Source organism: Stylophora pistillata, chromosome 10, assembly GCF_964205215.1.
Source record: "Stylophora pistillata chromosome 10, jaStyPist1.2, whole genome shotgun sequence".
In the NCBI taxonomy this organism is placed as follows: domain Eukaryota; kingdom Metazoa; phylum Cnidaria; class Anthozoa; order Scleractinia; family Pocilloporidae; genus Stylophora; species Stylophora pistillata.
In genome coordinates this window covers 24,648,644-24,668,148 of record NC_142528.1, presented here as the reverse complement: position 1 = coordinate 24,668,148, position 19,505 = coordinate 24,648,644, and the positions used below count along the sequence as shown (strand labels likewise).

Sequence of the window (19,505 nt, the reverse complement as noted above, 5' to 3'; positions counted from 1 at the left end):
GCCTGCAAACCAATAGTCAGTGTGATCTATTGCTTAAACATGAAGCATTTCCACTGTTATCGTACCTGGGCAAAAGGAGAACCCATGGCTAGAAAAGTCTCTTGTGAGTATCTGTACAAGAGGGGCAAGGTTGGGTCCTGTTGCACAGGGAGTTGTGCATGTGGCAGTGCATGGTTTATGCAAATTTTCATCCTGAAAATGGTATTGCTTGAATATTGCACAAAAGTTAGATTAAATTTTCCAGGAGTGTAAATAATTTTGCTTGAGATCAGACTTTGCCATGGGTTTTGACTAGAATTTCACCACAGTGCCTTTCAATTACCTTTAATGCTGCTCACTTGAAAAAAAAAATTGTAACCAAGACTACCTTCTGTTGCAAAAGCAATGAGATGTCCCTTAGGTGATATGTCAAGGGAGGTCACCCACTGAGTCAGTGCAGCAGTACGTAGAACCTGACAAGAGACAATAATTATCAGGATAAGAAAAAGTTTCCCATCACACAGCTAAACAATACTGAAAACTGAAGGTACCCAATAAAAGAGGCACTCCACAACAGTAGTCTTTAAGAATCGTCTAATTCTACAGATAGTAAACAAAAAATGAACATGCAAAATTCCTGATTTAGTAATTTTAAATTCAGTATTTAATATCAAACATCACAACAAAGCTCTAGGGAATAAACCAGTAAAGTAGGTTGCTGTTATCCAAGACCTCGTGCTAAGGTCTTCATGTTTGTGATCAAGATGGTGGGAGGGGGAAAGAAAGGTGGGGGGAAAGAAAGGTGGGGGGAAGAAAGGGGGGTGAAAGAAAGGGGGTTGAGTTGCTAAAAAATATTTTAGATACAAAACATACAATTTTTTTCTTTGTGAGGAAGAAGCAAACAAACAAAAAAGAAGCCCTGAGTCAATTAATTTGTGTTGATAACAGTACCCAAGAGTGAGACAGATGGTACATTTTGAGCTTGGGAAATTTTTGTTTTCATACAAGCATAGAACAAAGGAAAAGTCTAATGATAAATTATATAATCATTATGGTACCTTTTTCTGAGACAGACTGTAAAACTGAACAGCTTTCTGCATGCCATAGCCAGTGTAAACAATAATATCAGGGTCTGTGGGAGAGAACTGGGCCAGGCTTGGGGGCAGCTGTGAGAAGTGGGCCTGGTTGAGGGGATGTTCATCAATGAATAAGCATCACAACAAGGAAATGTCACTCTCTGACTTGTAGCATGATGAAGTGACAGCAAACAGTTATATATAATTACTGATTTTTTGTAATGGTATTATTTTCCCCACTGGTCAGGGCTTTTATAATTTAAACCCAGTCTGATCATTTGGGTTGGGGAAGTACTGACATACCCTGCTGTGAGTAACAGTGACTAAGGTTTCATCAATGTCAGTGGAAGTCAACATCAGAGTCAAGGGACTGATGACAACTCTCATTCTTTTAAATACTCACAACAATCCTTGTTAAGACCCCTTTCAGCTGAATGGCTACACTTCAAGACACATCACCCTCTCTCCTCCTTTGGGCATTGTGCTGAGCAAGCGTAACTAACAGTTCTAACAGTTTTCTGTCACTTGTACTGTTACACTGTTACAAGGAGGTCCTCAAGCCGATGATTATACCAACAACCACCATGACAACAAGTATGAGGTTACCATAAATAACTTATAAAAGATTTTTATGTTTTTATTTGGCATACAGGGTCTCCTCTCTTGAAAGCTTGTCCATCAGGTCCAAAGGGTGGGGCAGGGAATGTCAGCCAGTCCACTAACTCACAGAAGTCTTTCGACCAGTCAGCACTCCAGATACTGACACGGCGATCAGCACTTGCTGCTAGCCACAGCAATGGGGATGACATTGGGTACTGTTGATCCTGCAGTGGTATAAAGAATAAAAAAATTCACCAAAATATTTAACAATGGAATGCTAACTCTTGTATATATCACTTAATCATCAGAAGAAACATAAATGTATAAAAACTGGGGTTAAATAATATAAGAAAAATCACAACCTATTTTAAGTAGTATTTAATTTGTAATTCATTATCAGTTGGTGAATTTTCCTGAGGAATCTCAAAATATAACTTAAGTTAATTTGGTCTTCAGTAGCTGAAAGTCCAGTGATCAGTGGCAATTCTGCATATATAACACAAAATACACAAAACAATGCAATGTTCCTGAAAAAACTCTAAGGAAATTTCAGTTCACCTTAACAGATGAAATATGAATGCATGTGATTGGTGCACCCCTGTGATCATTCAGAAGCCTCACTGTCAACCCTGTGGAGGGACTACTAATAGCCAGCAAACCATCTTCCGCGCCACTGATAATCACCCTTCCTGTAACAGTTACATTGCATTCATAAATTACAGAGTGTTAAAGGTTAACTTAGTCACAAGCATAACTCAGCATAAGTATGTTGCTGTCTTCCTCTTTTTCAATAACAGGCACATCAAACCCTTACCCAATGTATCCCAAACATCCCTAATACCTTGACATTCAAGAAAATTGCCAAATGATTGTTAAAATCATTTTATCCATGTATTAGACAAAGTGTAAATCTAGAGACCAGAAGCAACACAAAAATATTTTTTGGTGTAACGATGCACTGTAATATAATGCATACTCTTACCATAAGATGAGAATGCTATTGCTCTCACTGCAGCAGCATGAGGCTGCATTTTCATGACCATTTCCACTTTACCCAAATCAAATATTCTGATGGTTCCATCACTGTATCCAGCTGCACAATGTGAAGGGTGAATGACAGTCTCATCATTAGGTTGAGGCTGTGGATGGACAGTTGCAATAGTCTGTCCCTCATTTGTGACTGATTTTGTGGGAGTGGCAGTTGGTACTGGACTGAAGGACACACAGTTGCAAGTCTGGAAAAAATTTGGTTGCTGATAAACCCACAAATTTAAGGCTCCTTTTTTTACTTTCATCTAAATATATATGCTTTTTTCTGTATGTACACTAATTTTACTTTCTGAACATCCAAGTTTGCCTCTTTTTATTTTTTTAAAAAACAGCAAAATGCTTTCCCTTTGTAGTGGATGCAAGGTTTGAAAATTGGGAAAATCAATCGGGGAATATCACTTGAAGCTCACAGTTTTCCTTAAGTTTTGCTCACTGAAAAGTGTTCCCTTCTTGGAACAGATAATGTCTGAGAAAAACTATACAAGCATATTTTGGCATCAAATGGAGACCATTATTTACATATTCCAACAGTTTCAGGTGAGGCAAATTTTGGTCCCATAAACCATTTAAATCAATAACATCATGATGCCAGCCAAAATGTGATGTCCAGATCATTATTATTACAGTACCAAACCAATCCACAAATAAGCAATAATTTGTAGAATTATACCTGTCCAACAACTTGAAATTGAAGATGTTCCAAGTTGTCCTTGCTCCAGAGATGTAGGATTCCATCAGTGCTACATGTTGCAAAGTATTGGTCATCTGGACCACTGAAGAGTAAGTCATTAATCTATGAGCAGGAAAAATGGTGAATTATCATTGAAAATGTTTTTCAAAACTGGAAATACAAGGTTCACCATTTAACTTGGAAATCACAAACCAAACTATCAGGAAGAATGAATGATCAACAATGAGTGCAGGACTTCTTGTAAAACCCAAAAGTAAGAAAGGCTTACCCTCTGTGCATGGCCACTGACCAACCTGATACTAGTTCTTTCATCCCAGTTGACATACCACAATGTGCCAGATGATGTACCAATAATGCCCTTTTAAAATAAAAAAACACAAATGCAATTAATGGTAATTCTGCACAGCAACATGAAATCAACAGGAGGTGTAAAAAAAAAGAATGAAACTTACAGTTTCCAATGCTTCATCAAATGATGCAGAAATAATGGCTCCGTCAAGTGTCATTTCATCTTCCATAACTAAACCATTGCTGGACAATCTAAAATCACGACAAATTCATAATTTACTATTTCACACTTAAGTGTTACTGTTAAATGTAATGGAAACTAGGAATTGGAGAGATCTTTCCATGACTAAAGTAAAGGAAGGCAAATGGGAGCTGGTATAAAATTAGGTAAATATTGTCCTGTGTTAGCCACGAGCACTGCACCACACTTTATTTTACCTGGTGGCATCTCCAGGACGTCGCATCTCACTCACTCCCACCACAGACCACAGTCTGAGATTTCCTGAGGTGCTGCCAGCAATAAGAGTACCACCATATCCCATGAGCATACCTAAAATGATTTCATCATGTTTTAAAAAGTCAGACAATGTTTGATATGCAATAAGTAAGTTTGGTTGTCACTGATTTACAACAGCATGTTGAGTTTGCTTCCACCTTCAGGAAGCTGCCTCATACTTCAAGGATCATGATTACAGTACATATAGGTACTCTCAACCAATATATCAGTTGACATATCAGTTGAGAGTTGGTCAACACTTGACTGATATGTCAGTCAACACCTGCTTGACACTCAGTCCATAGTTGGTTGACACTCAGTCAAAAGTTGGCCAATACTCAGTTGATATTCTATAGTTGATAATCTCAACTGATATATGGACTGACTATTGACCAAGTGTCGATCTGGTATGGACCAACTATCAACCAACTATTGACTGAGTGTTGACCAACTATTGGCCAAGAGTCCACTGAGTGTTGACCAACATATTGGTCAAGTATTGACTGACTCTCAACCGGTATACAGTGGAATCCCGATTTCTCGAACCCTTGGTTTCTCGAACCTCCTGATATCTCAAACCAAACCTTGTTTCCCTTGGATTTGCTTTAATGTCTTGTAATTTCACCACCAATTTCTCGAACCAATTTGCATTTCTCCTAGAGGTTCAAGAAATCGGGATTCCACTGTATATCAATTGATATACCAGTTGAGAGGACCTACGGTGAACATTATCCAACTTCAAAGCCCATGTGACATGTGCTTGCACTCCTTCATTTCACTGAAAGTTAGATTTCTCTCATGCCATTTTCTAGATTCTACTACACCTGCATACCAATTTCAGTAGAGTCTCCTTCCCAGTGAATAAAGCACTTGTTTTGCCTGGTGTCCCAGGCAGATAACATTCCTGTTAAAACAAACTCACATTTTACCTACTGCCTTTAAACCCTCAAACTCCAAAGAGTGACTTATGTCCATTTTCTACAATTAATATCAGCCCTGGATCACACTTGAACGTCAAAAGAATAAAGGAAATGATCAACAACTAAAGAAACTTTTGATTGTGAAACAAATTCTCCTGGTCAGTAACACAGGAAATGTATGGGGAACAGTGTGAAGAATAGGTATACAGATGCTGGGGTGTAGAGGTTCAAGTGGTCAAGAACTCTGATGTTTACATGGCAAACAATGACTCCGCCCAGCACAGTAGGCCATGGCGGAGCTCAGAGCAAGACCACAGACAATTCAGGTCCTGCATCTTCTTAAACTAAACCTTAAGAGACAAAGGGTAGAAGTACTTTGTTCAAACCTGGAAAACAATGCAACAGTAATTCCTCTAACTTGGCTAATAAGTCAATTGAAGAACAGTTTTTTCAAACAAAAGAAGTAGTTTTGCAATCACAAGTGACAAGGAAATACATTGCATTACAACGCCCACAGGTGTTTAATGTTTACACTTTTAGCAAAATCACTACTGGGGGTTTAAATACCTGAGCTTGTACCAGCATACATAGTACTGTCTCCTACATACCAAACAGCAGTGAAATCATTGTACTCATCTCTCTAAGAAGAAAATTTCTTTTAATTAGTTAATTCTTTTGAAGGATTTGGTTATTGTCCAATTTAACTAAACAATGTTCTTTGGGATCCTTTTTCCCAGCAGGTTCCCTGGAGTTCTATTAGAGCTCTTAAAGAGTTTTTTTTTTTTTTTTTTTTTTTTTTTTTTTAATGCACACACATACATATACAATTTAGATTGCATTGGCTAATACAAAAAACGTAATACAACTAAGAAGAAAAAAAAATACAGTACAATACAGAATAGAGGAATAAAAGAAAGGAAAAAAAACAAGTAAAAAGAATAAAAAGTTACAGAATATCAATCAAAAGGCACCTACGAGTTACTTACAATCTACATTATTACAGTAGAGCTTATGTATAGCTATAGATATATCGCTTCCAGTCTTTACCTCTATTTTAAAGTATTGATTTTTTTTTTCTTTTTTTGAAGGGGAGAAGCAAAATTAGTGAAGAGCACATTTCTCTATTTGCCATTGCATTAACATTTTATTTTGGAATTCTTTTGAAATCGGTTTTTTCTCAAGACACTTACAACTGTGGACATACTATTTCAAAAGAATAACAAATAAGTGAAGTCTGCGTCTTGGGTATTCTGATAATTGATAAAAGTCAGGTATTTCATTAAAGGTAATTTGCTCGTTAGAAAGTTCAATTTCAGTCTCGTTTACGTGGTTAAACCACCTTAACGCTTCATAATAGAAAGATTTTGTCTCGGAGCAATCCAGAAAAGTATGCTCTATTGAATCTGAATTAGGGCAAAAGGTACAAGTTGAATCATCAGTTAATCGAAATTTGTGCAGTTCTTTTTTGGTTACTATAATTCTATGCAATAATCTAAATGAAAACTGTCTTAACTTGTTGTCTCTCGTTGATTGATATACAAAAGAAAATTTGTTTTTCCATTCTTAATGAGTATCGGCAAAGTTGACTTTCCAGGTTTTGATGCCAGTTGGTTCTACTGTGGGGTTTTTGTTAAGTATTTTATAGTAGTGTTTGCCGCGTATGTGTGCCAAATCTAAGAGATTGCTTCCAGGAAACAAAGATATTGTAGTAGTGTTCAGTACCTCGTGCAAGGGAGCTTTACATTCCCTGGCTTTTTTCTTCAAGTCAGTTGGAATAGCTGCTATGAGTTGGAAGTAGTGGAGATAATTTGTTTTTATGTTGAACTTATTTTGAAATTGTTGGAATGTAAGAAAGTTTCCATCCGCATTTAGGATATCTTGTATAGAGAGGATGTTCTTCTTAAACCAAGATTTTCAGAAAAGCATATTTTTATCAATAGTTAAAGAGTTGTAAAACCGAAGTTAAAGAAAGTAATTACATTGGCCAAATAAAAACATGCAACTATTTGGGAGATAAAAAAAAAAGGAAAAAACTAAGCTACAGGTACAGCAGCTAAATAGTTCATGGCCTTGGAAAAACTCGTTACTGAGAAGACAAACAAAAGCAAAAATTAATGAACTAAACTTACAACTTTCTTGGACTGTATAAGTTCATCTGGAACCTCTGGCTCATGAACCTAAACATCAATGAAGAACTATTTGTTGCACTCAAAATATTTTGGTTTCTTAAAAAGCTTTGTTTTTTCTTATCCCTGACTCTTATGAGTGCTGCATGCGCAGTTGGGCAAGAGGGCACACAGTGTTTGGACTGATCACATTACCAAACAGGTTGTAATTACTGTTTGGTAGGGAGAGGTGAAGTTACTATTAAGTGAAAGCAGATTGTCTGAGGGAAATGTTGCACTTAATTCTGATTACAAACCCTCTCCAAGTTTTAATTTAATTTAATTTATTAGATTCGCCGACAGGCATGGACACTGCAACAGCTTGCGCCATTTACTGCAGTCTCAGTACACCCACTCATCTCACCCCAGGGGAGGACATCCACCACACAGTAATCTCGTGCGTGGGAAATTAACATCTCCTACCCCTAACCCTGCACGAGATGGGGCCTACAGTTTATTCATCCATATCCGAGAAGACTAGAATATCTATCCATTTCTTGATATTATAGAAAGGTAGCAAATTCTCCTCAGTTATTTTAAGACCCTGAGTGTTGGTCCGGCCGGGGCTTGAACCCTCAACCTCCCACACAACAGTCCTGCACTCTACCAATTGAGCTAACCAGGAGGCAGTCCATGATTATTGATTTTAAGTTGTATTTAAAAATGTTTAGCAAAAGTTTATGTACATTGAGTGTCATCTGATCACCAGTCTCATCAAGTAACCAAAACAATACAGAGCCATCTTGACCCACGGAGGAAAATTCATTTGCAGTGTATGGATCCCACATGATGTCATGGACTGGATGCCTGGCAAAGGATGAGGTAAGCACTACCAAATCTCTTGTGCTCCAAACCACAACAGAACACTCCATGTAATCACCCACTGACACAAGGAATCTGTCGTCACGGGAATATGCGAGACAGACTATCTCATGCTCATGGTAGGTTAGAACCTGAAGGAAAAGGACTGTTAATGAGAAGACAAGAGCAACACGATGGCCAAGAGACTGGAGAGAAGTCCATAGTTCAGATCATACTCTGATACATGAATAACCTGCTCAATTTCTTACTAAAAAGCCTTACAAACTAACAAACATTTGGGAAGATTACCAAATGCATTGATTATTTATGCAGTGCAATCATGTGTATTTATTATTACTATTATTTGCCATTATCTATAAAAACTACAGTATACAGCTAATGGTAAGGGAAAAGCAGATTACCTAGCAGGTAATGGCAAGCAAACCTGATAAAAAAGATTAAGGCTTGTACAGTGTAAGCTTAAGTTAACTCAAACGTAGCACAATATATATTAAATAAATCTAAACAACATACAGTGGAACCTCGATTTAATGAACCTCAATATATCAAAGTCCTCAGTATAACGAACAGTTCTTCGGTTTCAGCCCGGCTAAAGTTACAGTAAAATTTATGCCACAGAACCTCAGTCTATATAACGAACCCTACATATAACGAACCAATTAACCTAGTCCCTTAGCACTCCATTAAATTGAGGTTCCACTGTACACAGTAAATAACAAGTCGACAAGCCTCACAATAGTCCCTAGCAGAATCAGTAGTTGCTGAGCAAAGACATTACAAGCTTTTTCTGAAGGACACGAGGATAAAGAGCTGGTGACCTCAGGAGTAAGAGAGTTGAAAAAACTTTGGACCTTAATGGATGGCAGGTTCTGATGTTGTTATTTGAACAATGAGACAGACTTATAGCCACAATAAAATTTATTTATACAGGAAAGTACAAAAGAAATAATACTGATAAAAAGAAAGGGTGATTGCAAGCAAATCCTCAGTAAAATAGGTCACTAACTTGAGGTTACATGCACTGGAGTTACTTTTTCTGTGACCAAGAGGTTCTGAGCTTGTAAGTGCTGATCTTGACACTCTGAACTACTGAGTTAAACTAACTGTACTTCTTTTATAAGGAATCGAACAATAGCAGGAAATTCTCTAAAATTTTGGAAGTTAGGTGTGATGGTGCGAAAGGAAATTTATGATGCAAATCCTGTGTGTATGATAATTTGGTTATCACAGGAAATAGTTAGGTGTGATGGTGCGACTTAAAGGAAATTTATGATGCAAATCCTGTGTGTATGATAATTTGGTTATCATAGGAAATAGTTTCTGAAGATGTAATTCTAAAATTATAACAAAAAATATTGCAATGTCAAGCACAATTGTGAGCCTGGTCACAGATGCATCAAGGGAAACACAAAAAACTTACTTTTTGGCAAACACCCTCTGGCAGGTTCCACAAGAGGATCTGACTGGCCACTGTTCCAGATGGCCCAGAGGCTGAAGCTAGCATAAGGCCATCATGCTGTAAGGCCAATGTAGAGATCTCTTCTGCATGCCCCATAAGGTGTTTTTGAGTACCAGAATGAAGGTCCTCTATGACCACAAGACATCCACTGGTATATGCAAAGAGACCTTGACAGAGAGAAAGAGAATTGCATGAGAATATCTCCACAGCAATTTATGTTAAGTGGCACCCTAATTCAGCAGTATGGTAAAAGTGACATCGTCACCATTTAAACTTGGTTTGAAATTTAAACTGTCAAAGGCAAGGTTATCTTTTTATATTCTCCTAAACATTTAAATACATTACTAAGCAAACAGGTGATGAGTAACCGACAAACTTAACTGAAGGATATTGTATGTGGCTAAATATAATTTAGGCAAGGTAAACCTTGAGCTAATGCGGCCAGCGGTTCCGCGTAGTTTCACACATGCTCTGCGGGGTTCCCCCTGGATTTTGCAGGGGCAAACCATGCTAGCCTTGCTTGCTATCGATCGTTGCAATCATTGCCTGTTTCAGGGAATTTTAGCAGATTCATTAGCCCCACCCTGCCCTCCCAGAGGGCATTCTCAACCCCAGAGGTAAGTGATGGGTATGTTAAGTATCTCCACTGGACAAGTTTCAGTGTGACGGTGTCTGTTAGCAGCCGCTGCCGGGGTGGTTCCCACTTGCCAGGTTGCCATGGAGACCTGCTTGTGGTGCTTGGAATTCCCCGGGCTCCTTCCCTGCTAACTTTTATAGCACCAGCTTTCCCAAGCTCATCAATTAGCGACGAGTTTAACCGGTATTAAAAACCTTTAACTGTTCATTCGCTAATTACTACTATTTGTGCCAATAACTTGTCTGACTGGTAATATGAAAACATGATATTTTCATTTACACTAAAGATCATTTATTGACAGAAAAGTAGCGCCACTACATTATTCATATTTTAGCCTGCGGTTATTAGTGCTGCGCACGCACGTCGGGACTCTTTCTGTTCCATGTGCTCACAACCGATTCAGGTTGTCGTAATTAAACCTTTGAGTTTACCCAGTGATTCCTTCTTTATTGGTGTAGAAAATGTTCAAGACATTCTTCCTATTTCTCCAGACTCCATAATGAATCTTGAATTTTCCTTTGGTATTTCTTCATGACAAAAGTTGAAGAATATAGTGCAGACCTTCAGGCTTAACATAAATTTCAGAACAACTTGTCTATGATGCTAGTTTATTACCCAACTGTAACAATACCTGTGTCATATTTCCACACTGCATTCTTCCTTCCATTCCCATTGTATCCAAGAACAGATTTTAGCTGGAGTCCTGCCTGATTTGGAGGAGCTGTGTATCTACGGTCAGCTAGGGAGGAAGTCCTTGCACATCGCCTGTAGTGCCTCTTGACGTTTGGGACACGATGGGCATCAATGTTTACTACTGTTGATCCAACAGGTGGGGGAACATTGAAGTTCAATCTTCTGGCGGGAGATTTAGTCTTGACAGGGGAGCGCTGGGAAATGTAGTGATGCAGCACATGGGGTGAGAGACTCATTTCACCAATGATATACACAGTATAGAGAAAAAAACAACAAATCAAAAAGTAATTTTAAAATAGAAAAGTTTTAATGAAAACTTCATTCTTACATATTCACCAGTGTCAAGCAAAACTTGCTTCTGGGAGCTTTTGCTTTTTTCTGAGGAGTAACCATCATGAACCTCACTCTGCGGCACTCTATCAAGGGTACCACGATCATTTTCGACGTCATGCACATCAGCAGGAATTGGGCTGATATCAAACTGAGGAGGTTCATATTCAGTTGGTACTGGAACAGATTTTCTTGGGGTGACTGTGTTAGGATGAGCATTTGGTGGACTGTAAGGTCTTTCAGGAGTGATTTTCACACTTTTGTCTGCTTGTACACGATAAATACAAAGACAGTTTAATATTATATTACTCTATTAGGTATCTCTCACTTTTTTTTAATTGCAAAATATAGAAGGATGTCAGTTCAACAATACCTGCCAGTTCAGGAATGTAACTCTTCTGGGGCGTGCATCTTCTGGAAGGTAAACACCAAATCAATCAATCTAATTTGAATGACTTTTTTAAATGTTATGAGAAAATCTACAATAAATGAACATTAAAGGCTTACAATGTTTTGCATGACCCTATGCTGGTATCAACTGAGAAATTATAAATTATATGAATTATTCATTCAAGGGAATTCATGCTATAGTGTTCTCAGGAACACTGTTTTACATTGTGTTCAAATTCCAGGCCAGGAAGATTTAAAAACTGTACTAATTACAAAAGAAAAGTTCTCCAAATATGTAAATAATGATGCTGATTTTTGATGGAAAAAAAACTTACCCATTCTCTTGTCTCTGCCTCACTCTTCCATGAAAATCCCACAACAAAATGGCCTCCCCCACACTAACCAGCCCAAGATTATCTGGAGTGAAAGCAACTTGCTGAATGTGATCTGAGTGGCCAATAAAAACCTATTTAAAAAAATTGAAAAGAAAAAAAAAACTCTTTTGATTGTCATTTCATGTTTCAATTGGGTTAGGATACCACTGGGGTTCTGAAATAAGCGCTCTTTCCCGCATGATACATTTACATTTCCCTGTCAAGCAAGAACCTTTTCTTTATCACTAAACATGCCTGATTTCAATCCCATCTCAACATGATAGCTGCATGTTGGTTTTTTTTTCCAACCTAGTTGAGCTACCTGAAAGTTAATGTCCAGTCTCATGTGGTAGTCCCAAATCTTCACAACTCTGTCTCCAGCTGTGGCCAGATATTTTCCATCACAGTTGACAGCTAAACTCGAACAGTTGCCTCGATGAATATTGGAAACCTGAAAGGTGAATTAGTGTGTCAAAGGATGTGGAACTTTTTATTTTTATAAGAGTGTCAAACCTGACCAGAAATACTTTTAATTTAGGGGCCTGCTACGTTTTCTCACTTCAAATCAGTATTCTACCTAACCAAAGAGGGACTGCATGACCAGTTATGCCTCTACAGTTACTGAAACCATTATTTTGGGGTTGACCTTTTAACTCCCATGAGTGACTAAGACAGAATTTCCCCTAACAATATCAATAGAATATCAAGCAGACACGTGATGAGAATAAAGAAAATTATTATCAAATTGTGCTTCGTAGAGTACAAAAAATAACACATGAGATGAGTACAAATATCATGTGATGTTTGTACTCCAGAAATACCCGCAAAATTTGCCCATACTGAAATAACAATTTGGCATGTTGGATAATAAATCACTTCTTAGACATTTTGTTGTGTAGTATCGCTGAGTATTTTTACTTTACTCTTTGTTTGTATTTTGACTCGCCCTATGGGCTTGTCAAAATATGGCACAACTTGTAAAAATACCCAGCGATACTTCTCAACAAAATGTCTACTAAGATATAAATATATATATATATATATATATATATATATATTAAATAGGGAATTGTTAATAGATCCTAGTCCAAATTCTCTAAAAAAGTAACATAAGAATTGTGTGGCAGACTGTAAGGAGAATGACTAATGAAATATTGGGAGTGAAGGGATTAAGAAAGTGTGATCTAGAGTTTGACAATAAGAAAAGTGCATTGCAAACTGCATGCATGTCAATTGAGTGTTGTAAAACAAAGCTGAAAGTCATCATGACCAACATCTGTATACAGTGGAACCCCACCTTTCAACCACTTTGTTAATATGACCACTATTTTTTGGCCCAGCAAAATGTCCACACATTTTCTTATAAAAAAACCCCATTAATGCAACCACCCCATTAATGTGACCAACTACCACTTTTTTAATTCCCAATACGTGCATATTTCTTTGTTTTTAACCTCGTTAATATGGCCACTAATACAGATAAGTAGTAATAGGAAATAAATCATGAGTAAGTGTCTGTTACATGTCATATTGTTACACAATAATTAAAACAAAGCAAAGTGACTGGCTTGAGTGCAGGACAAGCCAGTCAAGAGTTACAGATTTTTTTCCAAAAATCATCTTCATAAACAAAACTGAAGCCCGCTTCATGCATGTCACCTTGGTTCACAGTAAATACAGTACATGCAGCAGTTCGTTCCCGTTTGTTTGGTTTCAGGGATCAATTTTACTATAGGCAGTGTCGGCCAACATGTTGACCGACATATCGGTCCACAGGTTGGTCGATAGTCGGTTGACAGGTCGGTCGACATGTCAACCGACAGATGGAGTGTCACGTCTCGGTGGAATATCAGTCAAGTGTCGGTGGAGTATCGGTCAAGTGTCGGTGGTCTATCAGCCGAGTGTCGGTAGTCTATTAGTCAAGTGTCTGAACTTTATCAGTAAATATAGTTTGAACATCACTTGTGTGGTTGTGTATTGTTGCAGTGTCAGTATTGAAAAATTTGATTAGAAGAAAAATTTGATTTGAAGGCATAACTTTCAGGTATATGATTGAGTGTCAGTGAAGTATCGGTGAAGCATCGGCCAAGTGTCGACCGAGTGTTGGCCAAGTGTCGGTCAAATATCGACCGACCGTCTACCGATATGTCGGCCGATAGTCAGTCGACATATTGACCGACTATTTTACAACTATCAAACGACTATCGACCCACTATTGACTGACTGTCAACCGACTGTCGACCAACCATTGACCAACATGTCGGTTGACATGTCAGTCGACACTCCTTATAGTAACATTGATCCAGTTTCAGTAGCTCTTTTTAACATAGTTCTGTTTCAATTAAAAATATTTTATTATTTGAATGCAATTTAAATGCTTGAGAACAGTCGTTTGAAGGTGAAACTTTGATACTCTTGAAATACATGTCATCATCAACACACCAGCCATGAAATATGACCCTACCCTCCGCTGGTAATACGACCACCCCATCAATACGACCACTTTTTTTTTTGGCCCATTGGCGGGTGTATTAATGGGGTTCTACTGTAACTGATAAGTACTGTTATAGTATAGAGTCAGTCTGGACTTCAAGCATCTAATTCTCCTTACAATATCACCCTGGGACCACACATTATGGTCACAAGAATAAAGGAAATGATCCCCAACTAGAGAAGCTCTTGATTGTTAAACAAATTCTCCTTTTTGGCACCTTAGGAGAATTATAGAGAGCAGTATGGAGAGCTACACATGTGACAAAGATAATGAAAAGTATTTTCAACGGTGGTCTGGTTAGCTCATGTTGTAGAGTGCCAGAATGCTTGGGAGGTCAAGGGTTCAAGCCCCAGGCCAGGCCAGACCAATACTCAGGGTCTTAAAATAATGTGCTGTCTTTGCTACGACTTCTGCAAATGGTTGGACATTGTATTCTTCTCAAACGAGGACAAAAAACTGGAGGGCCTGTCTCCTGCATCTTCTCTGTACTGGTTAGCAAGGGGTGTTAAATAGCTCAAACACTTATCCCAAAAGGTAGGGAATGTAGTTCCCAGTGTTGTGGTCTGGCCTTGATTCTGATACTGGGGGCAACTGTAAAACTTCAGTCTGCATATTCTCCATACTAATGAATAAAGGTTGATAGTTTCGAAAGAAACTGTTTGGGGCTGCGTCGGTGGGAGTAACGAAATAATTTGGATATATCAACAAAGTTGAAATGGTAAATTAGCCACCGTAATGATTACAAAAGCTGATGTTTCGAGCGTTAGCCCTTCGTCGGAGCGAAGAAGTCGCTCCGACGAAGGGCTAACACTCGAAACGTCAGCTTTTGTAATCATTACGGTGGCTAATTTACCATTTCAACTTTGTTGATATATCCAAATTATTTCGTTACTCCCACCGACGCAGCCCCAAACAGTTTCTTTCGAAACTATCAACCTTTATTCATTAGTATGGAGAATATGCAGACTGATGTTATGATGTAAAGGGTTAAAGAAGAAGAACAAACATCTAGAAGGCTGATAGGCTTAACTTTGTATCTGATTGGTTGAAACATGATGCAACTTTTCTGCATTACTCACAGTGTAAAGTAAAGTAGAGACAATCCCATATTATTTTCAACATTTGAAACTAAAAACTATGGTAAGCACCTACCTCACTTAACAAGAGTCCACTATGAGAGTCAAGCTTCAGCAACCTCGACGTTGAAGTGATGACCAGTAACTGTTTCAGAGAATGTGGTGAAAAACAGACATGGCAAGCAGAATCCACAATTGATTGGTCTGCAGTGATAGTGCTGATGTCTACCCTTAAAACCTGTAAAAAATATCAGTGATTATATACACTCAAGTACAACTTATGAAGGTACAGAATGAAATTATGAGGAAAATGCTAGAAGCCTCACCTCATCCAAAGATCTGACATTAGCAACTGTCACTGTGTATTCTGTTGGTCCAATAAATGCCAACTTTAGGCTGTCTTCACTTACACTCAGTACATGGGGTCCAAACTTAGCACCCATTGCAACTGTGTTGGGTAACATGCGAATTAAATGGAATTCTTCATCACCAGCATCGTACAATGAAAGAGAACCTGAGGAATAAAAGAAATACTTGTTGTCAAGTACAACTGAGACAAATTTCATACAATGTTTTTTTTAGTGTATCGATCACCACCAACAACAAACGAAACCCAAAAGGCATCTGGAAGGATCTACAGGAATTAGGTGGGACACAAAAGTAAGCACTTAAAATAGCTATGCTGGAAACAGACAATGGTAAAGGTAGGAGATCATTATGTCAAAAATTAATTTTAAACTGATTCGATGCTGAGTATGGATGGTGGAATGTTCTTGCTATATTACCTAGTGCCCCTGCACTGTGCATGAACTCTCCATTAGGTGTAAACACCAAGCTTGTCACTTGGCCAGCATGCTGGTTATGTTCAGCTAGCAGATTTGTTGTCCCAACATGGAACACTCTTACACATCCAGACATAAACCCACAGGCAAAGCACTGCCGCTGAGGGTGATATGCAATGGCACAGGGGAGCTCGCCAGGAGCTTGAAAGTCAAACAGCTGTGCAAGAGTGTCAAGATCCCAGATTCTTATTGATTCATCAAAGGACACTGTGGCCAAATAACGGTGAGTGGAATCAAACGACATGGCTGAGATCTTTTGTATGTGAGATCTCATCAGTGTAGAGTAGGTGCGAGCTGACGTATTCAACACACCAAGATTACCCTAAAAGGTGTAATGAAAAAAAGCAAATTAGTATTTACATGAGAAAAGGTCAGCACTTTCAACTTCACAATGAAAGTTACAGACAGTTCATCACAGAGAATTTTATTGAAAGTTTCTTGCCAATGGATAACTTTTTAGCAATGTTGAAAGACTGAGCTCGGCAAATGCTCAAAATAACCTGTTTTGAAATCATTTTCTACATTTAATCGAACACTCAGGGACCATTTGCATGAGATATCTTTCCTCTCCATGTTGGATACACTTCAAAATCTCTTGCCTAATACATGTAAAGCTACTTTTTTCAATAAAGCAAGTGCTTTAATTTACCGTATTTGTTCCTGCTAACACATTAAGTCCATCACTAGAAATGTTGACAGCAGTGATTGGGCCCTCATGTTCTTGAACAAAACAGCATGATTTATGTAATAAGCTCTTTCAGAAACTATTGTAAGTTAATTGTTATGCATGAAAAATTGCCCACACTGCTAGGGCCTACCCCAGCTACCACTGAGTTATGAACAAAAATAGCAATGTTAAGTAAAGCAATGATCCAAGCTGGTAGCTGCAATTTTAGCGATTGCAGATAAGAAGCCTCAAAAAATTAGGGCTCTTACGGAATTGGAACTCATGCTTTCCATTTACTGGTTGGGAAACTACTACTAACTGAGCTACAGTATGAAGCCACACTTTGAGAGCCAAGCTAATTTTAGAGGGTTCATCATTCCTGAGGAGGAAACATTATTCTCTGTTTTATTTGAGTGATTCTGCCCTAAGTGACCATTCAATACAACCACTTCATAGAACTGATTGCTTAATAGAGGTCAAAATTACAGTGATTAAGGGTAAAAAAATTTGGGCTTTCACAACCATCCACTTCTGGTTAAGATTCTCTCCTGCACCTGCAAATCCAACCTTCCATAAAATAGCATGTTACTTGATTGTTTCCACACTTTGATCAGCTTTAACTGGTAGTTAGTAGTAATGTTATGCCAAACTGGATCTTACACAGCTAATTTTAATTTTCTAGTAGACATACCACTGTAAACAGGAAATATTAAGTAAAACATCATACTTACCAGCTTCAAGGAACACAGTGGAAAAATCCAAAGGCCACAATCTAAGAAAACCATCATCTGAGCCAGTGGCACAAAATGACTCATTTACACAGAGTGCATTGAGTCTGATTCCAAACTCAGTTGGAGTTGTACCACCATACTTGCCCAATTGGTTGTTACGAGTTCCAATAGGAAGAAGTCTGAAGACTTTGTCCAGCATGATCTTCTGATAGTCAATCTGATAAATTGTCCCTTGGTTTGTACAGGAATAACTATAACCAAAAACATTGTTAAATATCAATGATCATAGCACTTTTTTTCTGTCTTATAAAAATAAATTAGTTGCTTGGAAAGGCTTAGTTTTAATGTGAAATACTGGAATCTTCTCTTAATGAATGCCTTGGGAATCAAGTGACCACTTCCAAATCCCCTAATTGATATTCTTTTTTATTCTCATCACTTGTCTACTCGATATTGTATCAATATTATAAGGAGAAATTCTATCTTCGTCACTCCTGCAAGTGATGGATGGGAGAGTGAGGTTCATTGATCATTGATCAATGTTACATGTCCAATGTCATAGAAATGTTTAAAAATTTTGCATGAATTTGCATGATTTGAATCAAAATTCTTCCTTCCAACTGTCCTAGATTGTAGATTGGTTTGAGGTGTTTGGTGTTATATCACCCAATACTTTCCCTATTCTTGTTACCTTTTTCCTGAATGTGTTTGTATTGATGGAAGAAGTAACAAGTTAAACATTTCTTCCAATTTAATGTTGGGTTACACTTCTATGTGAACTTTTCTTCTTTGCCATAGTACTTTCAAGATGAGTTATCCAAAGTGCAAGACTTACACTGGCACAACAACTTTACATTTCAATTTAAGATACCAATTTTCCACAAAAATGTACATTTCTTACACTTTTCTAACTGCTGGATCTGTGCTTGTGGGATTTTTAGGTCCATAAGCTATATCAGTGAAATGGACAGAGCCTTGACGACCAAGATCTACTGGACAAGACCTCAAGGAGCCATGGCGAATTCGCCAGAAACGAACGTTGTCATTGCCACAGGAAATCAACCTTAACAAGAGAGATATTAGTTGAATACAAATGTTGCATGTCAATGAGAAATTCAAGCACTTGTAAAAACAATTTAAGTTATACAGCTCATCTTAGAGTATAGCATGATTGTATAACTACACCATATACAAGCAGAACATTTGTAAAAGATTCAAGGGGAGCCAAAGGGTAAAAATTAGAAGAGCATTATGGTAAATATAAAAATGATCTGATAATTTTCCCTTAAAATCCCAAGGTAAAGCAAATTTAGCACTGTGTTCCATGAATGGTTAAGGAGGCTGTTTCAGTTGCTTAACAACAAAATAAAGCTCAATTCAATCCACACAGAAAGTTTCCATGCAGACCAGAGTATATTGAAATAGTAAAATGAACCAATAATTTGACAGAAAGCCAGAATACTCAACAATCTTGAAAGTTATTTTGGATGCTAAAAAAATTAAAATGCAAACAATTAGAAATAAACCATCAATATACTGAGGCCATATTTCCATGGCAGATATGGTTTTATTCTGTAATCTTCTCACTTTGTCCATCTTAGGCAAGGTCTAATACCAGCCAAAATAAACACCCTAACAAATCAATGTCCTTATAAATAATACAAAAGGCTTAAACCAATTTATCTTGTAGTACCCCATCTTTGTGCATAAGATGGTAAAACATGA

At 37.8% G+C, this 19,505-nt stretch overlaps 1 protein-coding gene across 5 annotated transcripts in view; it reads right to left on the bottom strand.

Annotated features, from left to right (window-relative positions):
- The window catches only part of LOC111321437 (WD repeat-containing protein 90), a 29,928-nt gene that overhangs the window by 1,069 nt on the left and 9,354 nt on the right, over positions 1-19,505 (bottom strand). The window contains exons 12-36 of one of the 5 annotated variants that reach the window (XM_088734633.1): positions 18,682-18,843; positions 17,781-18,031; positions 17,032-17,102; positions 16,326-16,704; positions 15,867-16,054; positions 15,617-15,778; positions 12,293-12,421; positions 11,932-12,062; positions 11,580-11,620; positions 11,205-11,473; positions 10,815-11,070; positions 9,508-9,713; positions 7,952-8,218; positions 7,230-7,277; positions 5,668-5,740; positions 5,013-5,084; positions 4,123-4,234; positions 3,849-3,936; positions 3,665-3,754; positions 3,376-3,498; positions 2,638-2,890; positions 2,214-2,344; positions 1,706-1,879; positions 1,038-1,160; positions 368-452 (exon numbers count right to left, since the gene is read on the bottom strand). In XM_088734633.1, coding sequence (XP_088590759.1) covers positions 368-452; positions 1,038-1,160; positions 1,706-1,879; positions 2,214-2,344; positions 2,638-2,890; positions 3,376-3,498; positions 3,665-3,754; positions 3,849-3,936; positions 4,123-4,234; positions 5,013-5,084; positions 5,668-5,740; positions 7,230-7,277; positions 7,952-8,218; positions 9,508-9,713; positions 10,815-11,070; positions 11,205-11,473; positions 11,580-11,620; positions 11,932-12,062; positions 12,293-12,421; positions 15,617-15,778; positions 15,867-16,054; positions 16,326-16,704; positions 17,032-17,102; positions 17,781-18,031; positions 18,682-18,843 — 3,884 coding nt within the window. Of the gene's footprint in view, positions 1-367; positions 453-1,037; positions 1,161-1,705; positions 1,880-2,213; positions 2,345-2,637; positions 2,891-3,375; positions 3,499-3,664; positions 3,755-3,848; positions 3,937-4,122; positions 4,235-5,012; positions 5,085-5,667; positions 5,741-7,229; positions 7,278-7,951; positions 8,219-9,507; positions 9,714-10,814; positions 11,071-11,204; positions 11,474-11,579; positions 11,621-11,931; positions 12,063-12,292; positions 12,422-15,616; positions 15,779-15,866; positions 16,055-16,325; positions 16,705-17,031; positions 17,103-17,780; positions 18,032-18,681; positions 18,844-19,505 lie in introns of those variants that run through there. The other 4 variants (XM_088734634.1, XM_088734635.1, XM_088734636.1 and 1 more) reach the window with 4 other exon arrangements.